General features: G+C 38.5%; 1 protein-coding gene across 10 annotated transcripts in view; it reads right to left on the bottom strand.

Annotated features, from left to right (window-relative positions):
- LOC6044582 (RNA binding protein fox-1 homolog 1) overlaps positions 1-20,115 on the bottom strand; it is a 520,873-nt gene that overhangs the window by 379,739 nt on the left and 121,019 nt on the right. For all 10 annotated transcript variants that reach the window (XM_038261802.1, XM_038261801.1, XM_038261808.1 and 7 more), the window contains one exon: positions 11,230-11,907. In XM_038261802.1, coding sequence (XP_038117730.1) covers positions 11,230-11,643 — 414 coding nt within the window. In that variant the 5' untranslated portion in view covers positions 11,644-11,907. The remainder of the gene's footprint in view (positions 1-11,229; positions 11,908-20,115) is intronic.

Genomic DNA, 20,115 nt, shown 5'->3' with positions numbered 1-20,115 from the left:
TTTGCTCACCGGGGGGTGGAGTCCACCATCACACCACAAACAAACAGTGTTCAGTCGGCCCAAGGGGCGGCCAACTTTCTTCCTGCCGTTCAGCAGATCGGCCTTTGTCGAAAACTTATTTCCAGAACCACCCTCCACCAAGTGGATGTGATTTGTTACGTTGACTCGACGAAGAACGTCTAGGTGGGTGCTGTGGGTGGGTGGGTGCCCCTCGGCGGCACTTTGACAGATGTGTCACGCCGAGGGGTGTTCGCTCCGCTTTTCGAACGTAAATTTCAATTTACCCCATTTTCGGGGAATCACTCGCTTCAAGTTGAGGGCTTCCACTAAAAAAAAACCAGGTGAGTGCTGGAAAGTTAAGACTAACGAGAGCTTTATGATGGGAGTGTAGCGCCCCTCGTGTGACGCCTCTGCCGGAATGTTTAGAGCGGTGATCTTATCAATTATTAACGGGAGCAGTTTTGCTAAATTTTTCGGCGGAAACGGGCGTCGGGGCGACCATCAAAGTTTCGGAGCTTGTTTTTCGGCGGAACTATGCAAACATTTGAAACGATGGTGTTCAACTTTATTGGCCGAACGGCACTCGAGATGCTTTCTTTTGAGAGTTTTTGGGCTGTAAAAGAAGAGGCATAAATGGCAGCACTGTTTAGGGTTGTTTATCGTTAGTTGCCATAATGGGGGCTGCTATAAAACTTCATTTTTTATGTCTGTCACCGAGCTTATGAAACGAGAATGAAGTATCAATACAACACAAAATTGTAGTAAGAAAATCTGACAAGACGGCATAAGGCTTTCTAGTCAGAAATTTACCAACACATTCAAAGTATGTTTACATTACAGCTGGACGTTTGTTTGCATCAAGTTTCCTATCTCTTTCTAGCAAAAGTTTTTTGTCAGGCGACTTCTAGCTGGTTTTTTTGACTGGCCGCCCGATATGTCAGTCAACATACTTCGCAGGGCTGTGACAGCTCGAGCTCGATCATTGTTTGCACTGTGACGAGATGTTTGTCATTTTTGGGTTAAATTATATTTTTTTCACTGGGCCTAGAAAGTCTTATTGCATTATTCGTTTAAAAATATTGGTTGAAACTTCAACTGAAAGTTTAGTGAAATGCACCCAGATGTGACAGTTGCCCCAAGTAGTAATTTCTGAGTAGCCAAATGTCAGTTAACATATTTCACAGGCACAGGAACAGATCGAGGCTCGAGCTCGACCTTTGTTTGCATCGAAAACTGTGAGAAGGAGTTCGTCATCTTTGAGTTGAATTATATTTTTTTCTAGGCTTACTAGGAGACCGTTCATTGGGCAAAAGGGGGGTCGAAGGCCGTGTTACGCTCCATATTTTTTTTTAAATTTGTATGGAAATTTTGATACGAGGAAAGAGAAGGAACGCTCCCATATCATATTGCATGCATATCATATTGCATTTTTAGTAAATTTGAGTATTTTCGATAAACAAGGTAATTTGTGAAAAAAATATATTTTACAAAAATTGCTAAAATAAAGTGAAAAAGCAAACGTTTCGTTTGATACACATATTTCGTATTTAGAAAATTTGAGTATTTTCGAAAAATGCGAAATTTTGTAAAAATTTTGATATTTCCAAAAAAACTCTTTAATTTAAAAAAAAAAAAACAAACCAAACTGCACTTCGTTTGGTACCCATCCATATTGTAAATTTTGAAAATTTGAGTATTCAAAAAAAAAAAAAAAACGTTGAAAAAAACTGCCAGCTGCTTTGTAAACATACATTGAATGTGTTGGTAAATTTCTGAATAGGAAGTCTTATATAAACTTAGGGAGCGTTCTTTTATTACGTAACGCAAAAAAAAATATGAATTTTTGGACCCCCCCCTCGTAGCAAAATTTCCATACAAATTTCAAAACAATTGTAATAAAAGAACGCTCCCTTATAACACAAGAAACGCAATAAACATCGTTCAAAAAGCTCTACACCCTTATTTAAAAAAAAAAAAAAAACTCAGTTTTCATCATTGCCGACCATACTCAAAACATGAGTAAATGGAGAAACTGTCAGATTCACCTAATTTTCGTTGAATCTGAGTGAAATCAAATCTGAGTTCGGTATTGACGACAACCCTGTGATTTAAGTGTGCTTTAGGGTCAAAATTACTCAAAGTTGGATAATATTAAAAGCTCAGAAAATGGGTAACTGTCAAAAATAAAAACATGGTTTTATGCGCGATTTGAAAATCTTAGACATTTTGAATTAAATTTTCAGTAATTTATTTTTTAAATGAGACATAAATTTGATACAAAATTTAAGATTTTTTTTTTCAAAGGTTCAAAAATAATAAAAAAGTTTTTAGCTTTTTGGGTGTTTTTAAGCCACTTTGAGTCAGGGTTATTCAAAAACACCCAAAAAAAAACAAAAAAAAGAAAATTTTGTTTATTGGACCTTTTATATTAAAAATAAACATCAGAATTATTCCTTTTAATCAAATTACGAGGTTCTCACCAAGCACGAAATGTACATGACAGATTATGGTTCTTCAATTCCAATAACACAGATGGCTCTTCAATATATTCGATTTCAGTCACATGAATAAGAGATAATCCCTCGGAGCTACATTCAAACCCAAAGTCGACATCTTGCCTGGAGTGACTCTTCAGTACTTCTCCAGAGCTCCCATTTCCAATCCATCTTGGGAACGAGCGCGTAGGAAATCTTTTCAGTAAATCTCCCTCCAGCCATTGAGGGGCGCTTTTCCAAATATTTAATTTGCTCTTTTTCATCGATCGAACCAAAATACCCCGCCCCTTCCCCTTGAAGTACACTCTGAGGAAAATCTACGCCAAAGCAGCTGCCAAGAAGAATTCATTATCGGCATAAGTAATTGGTCCAATTGAAATCATCTCATGACTTTCAATTTACGCGCGGTTCCCTTCGAGACTCATTTGCCTTTTGATGAGATTCCTATAAAAAGAACAGTTCGTTTTCTTAGCTCTACTTCTCCGAACGAGTTTGGCCCGGCTGCATACGTTGAGAAGGGGGGTGGAAAAAGGGTGAGCTTATAAAGTACTTTTAAGAGTAAAGAAACAATGGCTTCCGGGCGTCGCCGAAAACGAGAACGGCGGGAACGTATGTGTGGAGCCCGCCTGCAAGGTAGGCAACCCGGCGAGCACGTGAGTGAAAAAAGTTGGGCGAAGGTTAAACGTAACGCGAACGAAGTGCTTCCGGTAGCTTTTTTTGCTTGCTGGATTTTGACATAGGGAAAGAGGAGGGAAGGAAATTTGAGTCTCTTAAGAGATTTTGTCCTAAATTAAAAACTTTTCTCGGAATAATCATCCTCTGACTGGGGCAGCTAATGAGAGCGTTTAAATTTATTCCGGCACGCTCTCATCAGCATCGTCATTAATGTCAAGAGCAGATTATTTTTGAGAGAAGAACGGAAAAGTTTGTTTTTCACACTGAAGGATCGTTTGATTGACGGATGCGGTGTTCTTTGACCGTGTTAGCAATAAGCGTGTACCAAACTGTCAAAGTTACGGCTGACAGCTGGCAACTGACAGAACCGTTTCGAGGGTTCTCGCAGTGTTCCCAGCTCTCTTCAAACATTCTTTTTATAAGTACTCGTACTCGTACCGGGATGATGAACTTTAAAAAAAAAAAAAAAATAAGATTGATGGTTTCCTCATTAAAAGCCTCAATTTCCGGAATAAAATTAATGACAACGCACTCTTTTTTCTAAGCATCAATCTTGACCCCTCTCATCGTCAGAATCAACCCGTTTGGGGTCGCAATTGACCGACTTCCCGGCTGCGGGGTGGGAGATGAAGCATATTCTAGGTGCCTGTGTCAAACTGCCCATGGCGTCCTTTTTCGCCCCATTCAGCAAGATGGAATGCTTTCACCGGCCGGTCGGAGCCTGCGGACACAATTCGTCCCTAATCCAATTTATGTTCGTTAGCTGGAGGGTTGCTGCCCGCACTAAGAGGTTTCTATTTTTGTCAGCTTGTCCTGAAGCATATCTCGCCACGCCACGCCACGAATGTGATTCAGTTTCATTCTGTGAGAAGCTCTTTTTTTTGACAGAGGTCACAGCATCTGGTCTGCAGAGCACGCAACCATCATCGTGATGAAGCGCGCGCTGGGTAATCATCGTTATCACACGCACAGTTGGAGTTGTGCGGAACGTAAGTGGATCTGGGTGTGGCCGACGCCGACTGGCGGCCCGAATGTTACACATGTTTGATTTTGTCGGGGGGCGCCTCGGGGGTGGGTACAGTGTCGGTTGAAGGAGTTGTGCAAATTTACAAAGTGGTGGTAGTGGACAGCTTACAGAACTACAATCTTCAAGAGATTGATGAGTTTTATCGTAGACCAACGTCAAATCCAAACAACAATTATTTTGTTTCTCCATTTGAGTAATCGAAAAGTCACCACTACAATTTAGGATTCACCACAGGGGAGTCGTAGCTTAGTGCGTATACGCACTTCGGAAGGAATCGGTCAAGAAAAAAATCAAATGGGTAGCAGCGGCAGCGCAAGCAAGTCAGCGAGGGTGAAGAAAAGCCCCAAGAAATCGCTCCCTCTCCTTTGTTCTGCTGTTCGTAAAGCTGTTTCTTGACCCCTTTCCTTCCGATCTGCATACTAGCCTTTAACGGGTTATCTGAAAGTAGGAAGCACGCATGAAATGACTAAACCAAGTTCAGCGTGTTTTCGTTGCGATCTGTCAGTCGCTCGAACAAATAAGAGCGGGAGAGAAGTATCAAACATCAGTTGAGATTGGATTGCAGCTTCGAACGGATGTATAAGTAAGGATTCGAGAAGGTCTGGCTGATCTCCGAATTGTGACGTAAACAGAAGTGTAGATCCGGTTGAATGTCAAAGCGTAAACAAAAGTGTTGGTCAGGTGGAATACCGAAGCGTCACGTAAACAAAAGAGCTGATCCGACTGAATGCCGAAGTGTTACGTAAACAAAAGATTGAGTCCAGTTGAATGTCAAAGCGCTACGTAAACAAAAGAGCTGGTCCGGTTAAATACCGAAGCGTCACGTAAACAAAAGATTGGGTCCAGTTGAATGCCAAAGCGTAAACAAACGTAAACAAACGAGCTGAACCGGTTGAATGCCGAAGCGTCACGTAAACAAAAGAGTGGGTCTGGTTAAACGCCAAAGCGTCACGTAAACAAAAGATGGGGTCCGGTTGAACGCCAAAGCGTCACGTAAACAAAAGCGCTGGGTCGGTTGAATGCCGAAGCGCCTCGTAACAAACGAGCTGAACCGGTAGAATGCCGAAGCGTCACGTAAATAAAACAGTGTAAACAAAAGAGCAGGTCCGGTTGAACGCCAAAAGCGCCACGTAAACAAAAGAGCGGGTCCAGTTGAATGCCAAAGCGTCACGTACACAAAAGAGCGAGTCCGGTTGAAGGCAAGGGATCAAAAAGTCTTAAACATAAACAATGGCATCAAATGCTTTTCCAAAACATCCTTCCGACACTGTCCTCCCCCAAAAAAATACGTCAATCTCCGCAGGCGTCCCAGAAAGATGAAGAAGCGTCCCATCGTTCCAATAAATAAAAAGCAGGCAATCAGCAGGCTCGCGCCCCATTAGAGATGGCACACATACAGTGTGAGGACTCACAAACAACCAGCACCAGATGGGGCCTCCTCCGGCGCGTCACTTCTTTGGGATGGCACAGTCAAGTGTGTGTCCCCGTCCCGTCCACCAATCTGGCAGTTTGCCGATAATGATTGGCGGTTCATCCGACTGGAGATGATCCACTCAACGAAGGATGTTCTTTTTTGCTTGGAAATTTAAGGTTATGTTGCGTTTTTTCCAGATTCTTTTCCTCAGTTCCGAAAAATCTTCCTCGTAAGACTAATACCAACATATCAAACCCAAACTAAACCAGCTCGCGTCACACTCGGAAGCTGGGAAATTAATTCGATTTTTATTATACGTTTCATTTCTCCTCGTTTGGTCCGACGTCTTCGGAGGAAGGGGCGCTTACGGAACTTTTCTCTGTGACGCAACGGGGCAATCTATCCTGCAGGGATGCGCAACGAATCAATTTCACGCCTCGACTAAACAGGGCTATCGGGGTGCTACTAAGCCAAAACGTGATTACTGGCATGTGTTAGGGAAGGGTGAGGGGGCGAATAGAAATAAGATACAGGAAGGGGGATGTTAAGGGGTAAGGTCAAACGAAATCATTCGGTTTTTTAAAGGGGCGTTTTGGGCTTGAGTAATGTTCAGCGATTCCAAATTGAAGACGTAGCTTTTCTATACTTTGAGATGAATCTTTTGAAAAAAACATTTGTTTCACAAATTAAGTAAAATCAACAAAAAGTTCCGTTGAAGGGCGCTTCCAGAAAAAAAACAAAACTGGAGAGGGCACATCTAAATTTACAAGTTAAATTAGTTTGTTCTTTAACAAAACTGGAGAGATAAAACATAAACTTTTTAAGGCACTTCTTTGAACACAAATTTTATCTTTGAAAGGATCTCGATCAAAATTGTTTGCAAAATGGTGCAAAAAACATATCAAAAAAGAATTATTAAATTTAAAGGGCGCTGATATTAAATTTAATATGTTTGGGGGCGCTTAAGGTTTAAATTTAACAACTCAAATTTCCAATCGAATGTAACCCCTCCACCAAGTGCCCTCTCATCAATTTGGGTCATGATTTTTCATTTCGGCTTCGGTGCGTTCGCCGGAGATATGTAACGAATCACTTATAATTTCCCGCCTCCGATCGCCCCCGATTCTCGCACTTGATTGGAGCCGCGTGATGGGGAAAGAAAATATGGCAAATTAGATTAAGATTTTAGCAGATTTTCCAATTTTCTTTCTCCGCTTTTTCTGTGCTATAGGTGGGGCGCCGCGAGCGAGAATAAAGCTCTCTTTATTAAATTAACGATTTTTATCGATACGAACCGATCGGATTATGGGTTCGTTTGATTTTTTGCTTCTTCTGGAACGATGGTGGAAGGCTTTTGCGAGGGCGGAAGATTATCCGTAAATTTAGTTTACGGATTTGCGGTCGCTTCAAGTGTGAAAGTGGGTGGGGATAAGCGCCTTAATCCAGTTAGGATCGTGACGTTTTGTTCGCGGCGAAACAAAAGTATACTTACGGGCGCTCAATTGTAACAATTGCGCCCGTCATTCTGCAACCGGAAAGCTCCATCTAGTGGGGGAAGTCTCGTTTCCAGGAATTTTTCCTCTTTATTCGGTTGGCTGGGCGCCCGGGACTTTCGTCTTCGTCACCAAAAGTGCTTAAATATTCCAGAGCTGCATAAATACATAAATTTCAATTTGTCGGATGCATGGTGTGGGGTGGCGGCGGAATATGAACCAACTTTTTCTTTTTGAAAAAATGGGAGGAAAAAAGCATAATAAAAGCTCACTTTTTCTTTTCGGCGGCTGGTTGGGAATTTTTATTGCTGGTTGTCGCAAAAGATGTTTGAGAGCGAAATATTTATGAGCAATTGCGTGTAGCATTTGTGGAGTTGAGTGAATCAAGTGCGGGGGTGTATTTCATTCAGTATTTTTGGGAAAACGGTTCAAAAGAGGGGAAACATTCCTGAACAAGGAATTTGCACCGAAATCAGAGTCCCTCAAGGTAATGAGAACATTGTAATGCGTGCGTGTTTGCTCTGGGTTATTAAATTGTTGGTACTTTGTTTTCTTGTTATTGATGAAATTTCATAAAAATTACTAAATCATATTATTTCAACATGATATTCTGCCCCAGCTTCAACGTTCAAAAATATAGACAAATTTGTTCAAATTAAGACCCGCACATTCAAGCTAATGCAGCTACAAAGCACCCAAAATCCACCAGGCGTCAGAGTAAGGCCGTATGCCCTCATATTTTCCAGTCCAGTGTCCTCGAGTGGCGGTTAATCTGATGACGAGGACACAAAGCCACAACATTATTACTATTGGCCAGCTGGGACCGCTGGGCCGACGACGGATGCGTTTATAGTCGGAATCGGTGGCCACGCCAGAGGATGGCCCGCGTCGTCAATTATGCCTCTCTGGTGAAAATTTACAGCCTTTCAACGGATTTTCATGGACGGTTGTTTTCTGCAAACGGGTGAACAAATTCCATGCATATTTAGTGAAGAAAATTATGATTTTTGAATATTTTTTTCTAATAATAAGATTCGAATTGCTTTCAAGACATAACAATAAATAACAAATCGAAAAAACATCAGCGAAGATATTCTACATACATTCAAGCCTGTTAAAAAAAAAATGGGTTGAAACTTTTGATAGCAATGATTATCAAAGAACAGAAAGTACAGTAGAATGTGAAAAATGATTAAATAACTTTGAAATTCTTATGTAAAAATTAAGGAAAAAATTTTATACTTTTTTTTATATTTATCTCTAAACGACTGTAAATTTCTAAACTAATTTTCAACGTGATACTATAAGAAAATCTTTTCTTTATTTCCTTTTCAGTCAGTCGATCTACTTCTTTAAAAATTGAATTGAATAATCAGTATAAGCAAACTATAATCTATAACAAATAATCAAATGAAATTGTACCGCCACGTTTGTTTCGATTTTGGTTTTGGTTTTGGTTTTGGTTTTGGTTTTGGTTTTGGTTTTGGTTTTGGTTTTGGTTTTGGTTTTGGTTTTGGTTTTGGTTTTGGTTTTGGTTTTGGTTTTGGTTTTGGTTTTGGTTTTGGTTTTGGTTTTGGTTTTGGTTTTGGTTTTGGTTTTGGTTTTGGTTTTGGTTCGGTTTGGTTTTGGTTTGGTTTTGGTTTTGGTTTTGGTTTTGGTTTTGGTTTGGTTTTGGTTTTGGTTTTGGTTTTGGTTTTGGTTTTGGTTTTGGTTTTGGTTTTGGTTTTGGTTTTGGTTTTGGTTTTGGTTTTGGTTTTGGTTTTGGTTTTGGTTTTGGTTTTGGTTTTGGTTTTGGTTTTGGTTTTGGTTTTGGTTTTGGTTTTGGTTTTGGTTTTGGTTTTGGCTTTGTTTTTATTTTTGAAAGCACAAAATCAGTTTTTCGTACAAACTTGCCAAAGTACAGCTATTTTATCTAGAACAATCTTTTAAAACCAAAGCAATACACATTTGTCAAGACAATTTTGAAAACCTTTGATTCAAAAACTGTAGTGTCATAAAACTAACATAGAGATAGCATTAAACTGAACAAACAAAAGCCAAAATTCATAGAAATTATAAATTTTGTTTGGTAGAAGAAAAGCTGTAGTCATCCTCCTATTATGATTTTGTGATACAAACTTGTTGAAACCGAAACTGTTTGTGATTCATATTATTCATGTATTCATTCAGGTATTTAAAGTATTCTTCTCTTAGTAAATATTAAAACAATTATTTTAAATGTTTGTTAGCCTGCCAACTGATATAATTTACATAAAAAGGCTTTGCGAATGAAATTTTTATGGAATGCTGATATTTTATGAATTATTTGTTTGTTCAATGTCACAAAATTTCACAGTAATTTCCAAAATGTTATGGATTTCACACTGTCCGCGCAATTGTGAAAATTCACTAACCCTAATCATAATTTATGATTTTATGATTGATGTTTTGAAAATATTACAAACAATACAATGCACAGTGGGCGAAATGGAACCAAAAAACGGACTTAATTGAACGCGGCTGGTTCCCTGGTATGAATAATACTGTTTCTAATGTAAAAAAATCCGGGGAATCGATTGGTGATGGTTTCATCCACCGCACGAAACGGCAAAGGGTCCATTTTGCCCCAATTCCCCATTTTTTCACATTTTTTCTTGAAAATCGGTCTGTATTTAGAGCGGAGGCTTTATGCGGCCTTGCAAAATGCACTTAACTTATGTGAAAATGTCCCAGGAATCCAGTAAAAATAACCACTTGCACCGCAAAAATCATCTAGGGTCCATTTAACCCCAATTCCGCTATAAAAGCATTTTTGGCCGTTTTCAAATGTTAGGTTAAATTTTAAAAATCTGGAAATATTTTTATCGTAAAGATCAGACAATTTTACATTAGAATGACGATTTGCACTTGAAAGTTTGACACATTTATGTTGATTTAGAAATTAAACTAAATAAAATGATTGAAGAATCACTTTTGGGCCAATTTTCCCAAACACAGAATAAACTGCCTTTCACATACATTTTATTTTTATCAACATAAATGTTTCAAACTATCAAGTGCAAATCGTCATTCTTATGTAAAAATGTCTGATCTTTACGATAAAAATATTTTCAGATTTTTAAAATCTGACCTAACATTTGAAAACGGCCAAAAATGCTTTTATAGCGGAATAGGGGTTAAATGAACCCTAGATGATTTTTGCGGTGCAAGTTGTTATTTTTACTGGATTCCTGGGACATTTTCACATAAGTTAAGTGCATTTTGGAAGGCGCATAAAGCCTCCGCTCTAAATACAGACCGATTTTCAAGAAAAAATGTGAAAAAATTGGGCATTGGGGCAAAATGGACCCTTTGCCGTTTCGTGCGGTGGATGAAACCATCACCAATCGATTCTCCGGATTTTTTTACATAAGAAACACTATTTTTCATACCAGGGAACCAGCCGCGTTCAATTAGGTCCGATTTTGGGTTCCATTTCGCCCACTGTGCAATGGATACGACACAATACACTTTTCGTAATTTTGAAATAACAAAAATCATTTTAATTGATATCGACCCGACGTGACTCTACTTTTAATGCCGATCATTTGAAAATTTGACAGTTTCTCCCTCAAGAGGGGGTGTCATTGGTTCAAATGAATTTAAAATGATGGTTGACCACAAAGAATGGGTAAAAATATTTATCAAACAACGTTACTTGATCGAGGGAATTGTATTGGCATGCTATAATGTTGGAAGCGGATATTATCATTTTTAAGGCATTTTTTTAAAGGTGTCCATTTAAGTTAAATTTAGTTTCAGAAGAATCTGGGAAGTTGCAAAATCGGTAAAAAATTACCGAAAGTCACCCTCACTGACGGTATTAAAATTTGTTGAACATTTTTATTCGGCTTTACTAGAGTGACATCTGAATTCTGTACTCACTTCTTTGAAGTACCATGCGCTTCCATGAAATTATGATGGTGCAGCATGGTGTAAATCATTCGTCAGAAAGCAAATTTTTATGAATTATTGCAAGAATTGGTATTAAAAATTGAAATAAATTAAACCACGCAAATTTCCATGGAATCCCCGATAATTACGAATCTCTATAATTCACTTCAAAGAGTCAACACACGCACCCTGCCAGTCAGTCGGTTTACTCACATTATTGTTCTGCTGCTGCTGCTGCTGCTGTCTCTGTCGGTACTCCATCAGTGCAGCGACTGCTTTATTGGCAGCTGCGGTAACGGCCGCCACCGTGGTCATGCCTCTCCTGCTCTCCCCTGCCGCTTCGGAATCTACCACACCAGCACCAACTTCGGGCTGAGTCCGGAACACGACCAACCTGCTGCTGGCGGCGTTGATGTCCTCGCAAAAGCTCGTCGCGCCGTCCTCGTCACTGCTGCTGCAGCTGTGGTCACCGCCGCTGCCCGTGCCTAGATCCGGCGCCGGCAGATCCACCGGGAACCGGTTCTCCGAGATGGCCGCCGAGGCTGCGCCTGACGTTGATGAGGGAAACGATTGAAGCCGGTGACTGTTTGCATCCGCCGCCACTGCCGGGGCGTCCACGCTGAGCATTGGAGGGTGGTGAGGCGGTGTGTGTGTGTGTGTGTGTGGTTCAGGGAATTGCGCTCGACCTGCCCCCTGAATGAAGGCAACACGGCGAGTGCCTCGGCCTTTCAACGAGCGAGCACCGCTAAGCGGGTTTGTAGTGGTGCGGTTCCTGCCCCAGTCGACTATTGTTTCGGTGCTGTTCTATTGTTTTGCGTTACAGGCACAAGCTTCTTTTGTTTTCCGTGTTGTGCAGTGTGTGGTTGGTCCTGTTGGAGGGATGAAAAAGCCCTGAAAAGAAGAGAAAAACTACTGTAAGCACTCAACTAGTAGGTTTGTGTGTTGTGACCAGAATGAACAATTCGTGGTGTTGACTGACAAAGTCGGACGGGAACATAAGGGATTACACTGGAAAGGCAAAAACTGGGATCGGGGGAAAAACTGATGGAACTGTTTACTAGGAACTTTTTTAAAATCATTTACTATGAACTTTTACTTACTTCACTTCAAAAAAAAGGAGCGTTGTTAAAATAAAAAGGAGATAAATTTTTTTTGGAAATTACAGTTTTTTTTCGGATTTCACACTCTGTTGGCCAGTTGCTCCAGTTTTTTTTTTGTATGGACAATTGTCCACGAGGGGACGGGGGGGAGGGGGTGGTAGAGATATCCAAAAAAGTGTCCACGTGGTTTGTGGATGGTCCCTTCCTAATTTTTGATTGACCCCTTAACGTGGAGGTCCAGAGTGGCAGAGCGTAGTCCAAATTTTTTTTTTCTTGTGGGCTGGTAGAAGCGTTCAAAATTGAATTTTGGAAAATGTTAAACCATAGGGATCAAGAAGACATTCTGAATTTTCAGATGGATTAACTACTTTTAAATTTTATCAAAATGTGAATTCACAATGAGTCGATTTGTGAAAACTTCGTAGACCGTCTGCCCCCGTTTTGGTTTGTTCCCACCGCGATAACTCTGACTGGGGTCACTTTTTTGCAAATAGGAAAACATGATAGGAAAGAGCATGTTCTTACGATTCTTATGATACCATAACATTGATATTTTTCTCGAAAAATATTGGAGCACTAAACGCATGAAAAAAATATTTTTGAAAAACTCGCAGCCGCCAACAGACCACGCGACAGAACGTGCAGCAGTGGACGTACGAAAAAAAGGAGAAACCGACATAACGGTGATAACTGCTAGCCGCGTGGCAAAAATGGTTTTGCCTGGTTGCTTTGTCATTGTTTCTCGTTCGCTGCTGCACCATCGTTCTTCTACACACGGGGCACAGAGGGGAATAATCGAAATTTTACGCAATAAATGAATATCTTCTCGGGAATATTTTTGGGAATTTTGGTGTCTTTGGCAAAGTTGCTCGTATTAGTAGTGCGCATCTTTGGCACCAATTTTTAGTTCCGAACTTCACCGCATAGGTGGCGCTGAAAACTAACTTTTTACAAGAGGGTCGTAGAGCTTTGGTCTCTTCGACAAAGTTGTGTAATTTATCTTTTTGAACAACTTTTAGAACATTTAAAAATCTCAAAAATAATGGCAAAAAGTTACAGCACTTTAGACAAAATATCTCTGATAAAATCGTTTTTTGTTCTAAAACATCTTGAAACTTATTTATTTATCATTCCAATAATGATAGTTGATGAAAAATAATTATTGAAGAAAATTCTGCTAAATCTAAAAAATTTTTGATGTCTTATTTTACAAATTATAGAAAAAAACATTGAAAATATGGTAATTTTGGAAACAACTCGGAACTACTCAGAGCCGATTTGCCGAGCATTTTTTCAAAAAAAAAAAAAAAAAAAAAAAATATTTGGTCTTTTTGCCTATAAGTTATTAGCAATCCTCTCCGAAAGTCAGAAATGAATTTCACCTATGTATTATATATTTAGCTAATAAAAATTTCGAGCCTTCTCTATGACCAAAGTTCTTTTTTTTTGCATGTTTGGATTGCCCCTACAAGTTTTCATTCAATTTTGGTCGTTGTCTTGAATTTCATGTAAAAATTTGAAAATCAAAAATCTTGAAAAGAAATTTTCAGATTGATTGGATGCCTTCAGCAAAGTTTTAGAAAATTGTTAGAACAATCCAGCATTCAGAGTCAGGTAGAAAATAATTATTGGACCTGGGGGGGAATTTGTTCTCTTGGCATTTTTTATGATTTAGCTCTTCCATACAATTTGCAATTCTAACTACATTAAAAATATTTTGCAAAGTTTGTGATAGTAACTTGTTTGCTCTCTTCTGAATAAACTATTCATCACTTGAAATAATAGTGATGTGCCAACATCAAGTACGCGACGGAAATACATGTCAATTCAACAAAAAAATCAAGAGATTTTCAATTTTTAAGTTTTCACATGAGATTCGTATAAGGACAGCGGCCAAAATTGCATGAAGACTAGGTACTTTTATCTACAAGGACTTCGCCACCCTGGGCTCCTAAGTGTATGAAAATATGGCACGGAGTGACGGCGCCGGATACCCATATTTACACAAAGAATTTTAGAGCGCCCACCGCTTTTTTTTAGAAAAATGCTCGGCAAAACGGCTCCTAGCAGTTCCGAGTTGTTTCCAAAATTACCATATTTTCAATGTTTTTTACTATAATTTGTAAAATAAGGCATCAAAACTTTTTGAGATTTAGCAGAAACTTCTTCAATAATTATTTTTCACCAACTGTCATCATTGGAATAATAAATAAATAAGTTTGAGATGTTTTAGTACAAAAACGATTTTATCAGAGATATTTTTTCAAAGTGCTTCAAAGTGTTTTACCATTATTTTTGGGAATTTTTCAATATTCTAAAAGTTGTTAAAAATGAACGCTTTACAATACCATATTGTATGACGAGCTTGTTCGACATGGGAATCTCTCTCTCATAACATTACACCTTAGCTTCCATCCACCCCGTATTCGAACTGACGACCTTTGGATTGTGAGTCCAACTGCCTACCAGCGACTCCACCGAGACAGGACCCAGGGAGACGACTCCTACACCTGGACTGAGCTAACGACCTAACCTTTAGGTTAGGGGCCAACATTTACTTCCCGTCCGACGGAAGGCGTGATCAGACAAATCTCGTCTCGAAAAATGCCACCGGGACCTTCTGGGATCGAACCCAGGCCGATTGGGTGAGAGGCAACCACGCTTACTCCTACACCACGGTCCCGACAACATTAGGGATCTTTATTTATTTTATAAATTTCTAAATGATTGCGTCTCATACCAAATGTATCCCATTTAGGGTATATGAAAAATACCCAACGTTTGTTTTGTTAATTATTAGTGGAACACATAAAAACTCTTTTAGTAAAAAAAAATGTTATGACGAGGTTGAAAGCAAAATCAAGAAGATAGTAATTGTATAACAGGAATACTAAAACAAAATACAGTAGAGTAATTTTGCGTGTGTAGGTAATAGGATGTAACAAAAATGACTTTTTGGCGGCCATTCAGGGCTTCGTTCCGGTGGGCATACTTAGCCCAAATCCCAAATATGAGCTTGATTGGACGTAACAGGAGCTGGCGCTATGTCTATTTTTGAGGCACTTTGGCCACAAATGCGTTTATCAAAAACATCACTGGCGTGTAGGTCGGATCCCTGCGCATCTTTTGGTATACCGTAAAACGGGGTAACTTTGATAGCCGGGGTGACTTTGATAGGTTTGCGATTTTCCCGTAAAATTAAGAGTACAATTAAAATACGTAAGGGACCATCCATAAACCACGTGGACACTTTAGGGGGTATGGCGATTGTCCACGATCCATACAAAAAGTTTTTTTGTATGGACAATTGTCCACGAGGGGGTAACAGATTCCCAAAAAAGTGTCCACGTGGTTTATGGATGGTCCCTAAAGAATGGTTCAGAAACATACTGACCGTGGTAGAGAAGTGTTCGAAGTACCTCAAGAAGAACTTTTCATAAATTTTTGAAAGGATTATAAAGTTAGTTAACTATAGTTAAGAAAATGTTGATGGAAGTAATTATTTTAAACTTCTCGAAGTGTCATGATTTTCTCAATGAACATGATTTTTAATCGGAAAACTGAATGCATTTTCGGATTCTTTGGACAATTTTCCACTAGGAGAAGGTTAAATAAGTTTGTAAATAATAAATAATATGTGTTTTTGAAACACAATTAAAAAAAATCTCCAAATTTATAGGCAATTTCAGTTGAACAAATTTCATGTAAAATGTGAAAACTTGTGATTCGTGCTTCGAATTCAGTATAAAATGCAATATAAATCGATAATTTTACTAACAAAACTAGTTTTAACAAATTTTAGGCGAAATTACGACTTTTTAACAATTTTACCTAAAATTTATATGTATTTTGTTAAAAACCTTATAAACTTAGTTAACTTAACATAAACATTGATTTTTTTTCTTACAAACTATATCAGCTACTTTAGTGATGGTACATTTAACGTACAAATAAAGTTTGAACATCTTAAATATGATTTTAACAAGAAAAACTATGACTATCAAAGTCACCCCGGAATTTAAACTAAGAATTTTTAACGTAACTATTTTTCTAAACACTATTGAAAAAACTTTTTCCAAAATAGTGCATGGACTTTGTGTGGCCTACCCCAGTACATGTTTTAAAAATAATAATCTTGAGAAAAATCTTATCTGTTGGAAAATATTCTAAAAACAAATTGAAATCCTATCAAAGTCACCCCGGTTTACGGTATATAACATTGAAGTTTGGAGCACCTTGGAGCTCGGTACGGACCTTCAAAGATTAACATTTTTCGAAAAATCGGCCCCGGCAAAATCAAATGGCGTCTCGGGCGTCGCGAGGTGCGACGCATATCTTTTGCCGGGGACTGACTGTTTTGCTCCAAAATTATATAATTTACGGCAAGCTTGTCTTTTGTTTGTCCCACCTAACGAATGTTCTGGATGAGTCCTATCGTGAAAATGTTCGCAAATCAATCCCGCTTAGAAATATTTTGTTCTGAACTTGCTCACAGCTAATCTCTTTAACTTATGCAGAGCGTCGACAATCTGAATCTCTTACACCATTTTCATTCTTATTTATATGGCACAAATCACACAAAAGATGTATTTACTCTTTTAAAAATCTCATCATGTTTTTGGTAATACACAATTTAATCTACCTCTGATTATTGCAACTCCCATTTTTAGCAATATTTTCTTTCTGATTTATCAACTTTTGTTAATTATCAATCTCCTAAAGCTTTTGCATTATTTTTTTTACATTTCGTTACTGAAATCATAATTCACATTTTTGGGGTCATATTTGAGTTCAAAAATCCATGATAAAATAACGAAACAAAAATATTTTGTGATTTGATAATCCAAAGTGTTTTATTTTTCTGAGGACACTCCCTTATTCCAATTCTTTTCAAAAATAAAACAGTTTTAAGATTTTTAGGGGTCGCTGTTGAGAGTTGATGTTTGTAAATAAAAAATTGAGAAAATGTTTGGGAAAAAACCTCGCTTCAGAATTTTGCCTGCAGGTAGCGCAATTCTAACCCAACTTTGTCAAGTGTGATTCTTGTACACTAGGGTGGTCGAAATCCGGGCTTCCTCTTGAAATCAAAGATCGCTAGACTAGATTACAGATTTGAGCTCATCCTGACCATGGGAACCCCTCCCTCTAATCGCTTGAAGTTTATATGGGAAAATTCTTCAAAATTTATAGAGAAAAGCAATTGTTTCAGTTTTTTACCTGTGTAATGTGCAATAACTGTCCGATTCTTACCAATTCTTGGAACTACACAATAAAACCTTGTGTAAATTTGGAAGGTTGAATATTACTTCTATTATTATTAAATTTTACCTCAATTTTGACTGAAAAAGTGAAATTTCACCAGCCATTCGGAAACAATGTACATTATCAGAGGTAAATTAACACATTTTTTTCTGACATAAAAGATGTATCCCTTCCCATATGTAATATTACCATGATTTTGTTAATGTGTGTATGATCTTCGTTATGCCGGGACCCGCAGTGTAGGGGTAAGCGTGGTAGCCTCTCACCCAGTCAGCCTGGGTTCGATCCTAGAAGGTCCCGGTGGCATTTTTTGAGACGAGATTTGTGTGATCACGCCTTCCGTCGGACGGGAAGTAAATGTTGGCCCCTAACCTAAAGGTTAGGTCGTTAGCTCAGTCCAGGTGTAGAAGTCGTCTCCCTGGGTCCTGCCTCGGTGGAGTCGCTGGTAGGCATTTGGACTCACAATACTAAGGTCGTCAGTTCGAATCCTGGGGTGGATGGAAGCTAAGGTGTAAAAAGAGGTTTGCAATTGCCTCAACAATCAAGCCTTCGGACACCTAGTTTCGAGTAGGGATCTCGCAATCGAGAACGCTAAGGCAATTTGAAGTTCTTCGTTAAACTTAAAAAACTTTCCATATTTTTATGATATTTTGCTTAAAAGTTATTAGGCTCATAAATGACCATTTCCGCGCAGACGGATAACTCTATAGTGAGATGGCAATACATCGAAGTGCAAAAGAGAAAAAATGCTGGAGTCATCGTCTAAAAATCGACGGTGCCATATCTCGCCCAGCAAAATGAAGACGATAAAGTAGTTGGTTTGAGGAAATATGGGAAACGTGGTCTAAAAATAAAAACGCCATTCCTCTACAAGGATAACGATCTGGTAGTACAAAGGTTCTGTGAAGGGACACAGCGAATAAATCCTAAGATTGGCGAGAGTATTATTCTTATGAGTTCATTTTCGCGCCTTTGCAACATCAGCTACAAAGGTTCGATGAATATGAGATGGTCATTTGCCAATATAATCCACCAAATGGGATGAACTATTGCATTGAACGAACGGTTTATTCTACCATTAGATTTTGGTAGGGCTGTTCTCTCAGCTTTCTTTTATGGGTGATTGAAATTCAATTTCCTACAACTCTGTCGAGAGGTGCAAAATGAACCGAGTTAACCTTTCTTGATTTAAAAAAATCGGAGTTTGACTACATAAAAATCACCAAATTAAAAACCATTTTCAAAATTTTGTTGAACTCGATTCGAACAAATCTGTAATTTCTGGAACGAAAGCATCGCTCCAACTGTTTTGTAGAGATTAAAAACAAGTTGGAACTCATCTAGACATACAAAGAATTTTCTGGAAAAAGAATCGTATCAATTGGTTGAGCAATGGCCGAGATCCAACGAGTTGAAGTTTCCGTTCCGACTTTTTTGGAGGCGTACGTGTTGGAATGTTTAGTAATAAGTTAAAAAAAATTAAATTCAACATAACCGTGTGAAAAATTTACCAGTTCCTGGTGTAACATTACACATTTTTACAAAAAAATCATCCGATGGTAGTTCACTAGATTTTCGAACATTTTCAAAACTTTTTTTTTCGTAAAATCACGATAACTCGTGATGATCACAAGAAAACTCCTTATGTTTATAAATATTTTTTTTTGTAATTGCTTGCTCTACAGCTTTGTAACACAATGTAACACTCTAAAAAATAACACTTGAAAGTTACAAAAACACGAAATTATAAAATGAAATTTTTTGCTCTAAATGAAAAAATGACTGCACAGCTAAAAAAGTAGTAATCCAGCTGCGTGTAAATAGCTTGAGTGTGAAATAAATATTGCATTATTTTATGCAATTTAATGTAATTTTACACCCTAGAATATGAAGCCCATCAGTATGGGAAACCTACTTGACCGAAATGTCAAGCTCATATATGCGTTTATCCTTACAGCATTTCATCGGTCTGATGGCCGAGTGGGCTAAGGCGCCAGTCCTTACTGTTGGTGCTGGGTTTGAATCCCGTCGGTTGCAACTTTTTTTTGTGTTTGCAAAAATTGTACATGCAGTGTGTAATATTAAGTGTTTATTTTGACGAAGGTGATGTGCATGCTTTTGCATGCGATTTTACCATCGGATTTTTTGCTGTGTGTTGTGGGTTAATGTAGATTCGAAAAGAACATTAAATTTTCCTTAAAATGACGTGTTCAAAAAAATTTACAGTTGAGTTACGAAGAATGGATTGGCCTTTTTTCGGAATTCTGAGTACGCCATCAAATACGCCCCAATTTTACATAAAAGTCACAATGACACCAAATTTCCATCTCATCACCTTTTCAGGCTGCAAATTATTGAAAAACATGTATTTTTTCGCATGTTCAAAAATTGAAGGGGTTGTACCGCCCCTCCGTCACGAGATATCAAAAACGGACCTAGGATTCGTGATCAGGAAAAAAAACCCTTAGGACAATGTTTCACGCAAATCGAAGAGGGGTCGGGGCAACTTCTGTATGAGTTGGTCCATCTCAAGATACAAATTTTCATATATTTACGTACCCACTTTATATGACTTCGCCGCAAAATTGTATTGAGGCTTATGTGAAAAAACGTATGATGCTAAATTGCTTCTTATGACAATGTTGTGGTTCTCTTTGAATTCGCAAATGAGCAATTCTCTGCGAAATCGGTCGTTTTCTAATTTTATTTTTTGTATTTTTTAATCCGGCTAAAACTT

This window comes from Culex quinquefasciatus, chromosome 3 (assembly GCF_015732765.1).
Source record: "Culex quinquefasciatus strain JHB chromosome 3, VPISU_Cqui_1.0_pri_paternal, whole genome shotgun sequence".
Classification (NCBI taxonomy): Eukaryota; Metazoa; Arthropoda; class Insecta; order Diptera; family Culicidae; genus Culex; species Culex quinquefasciatus.
Note: the sequence above shows the minus strand (reverse complement) of the source record. Positions and strands in the feature narration are given on the sequence as shown.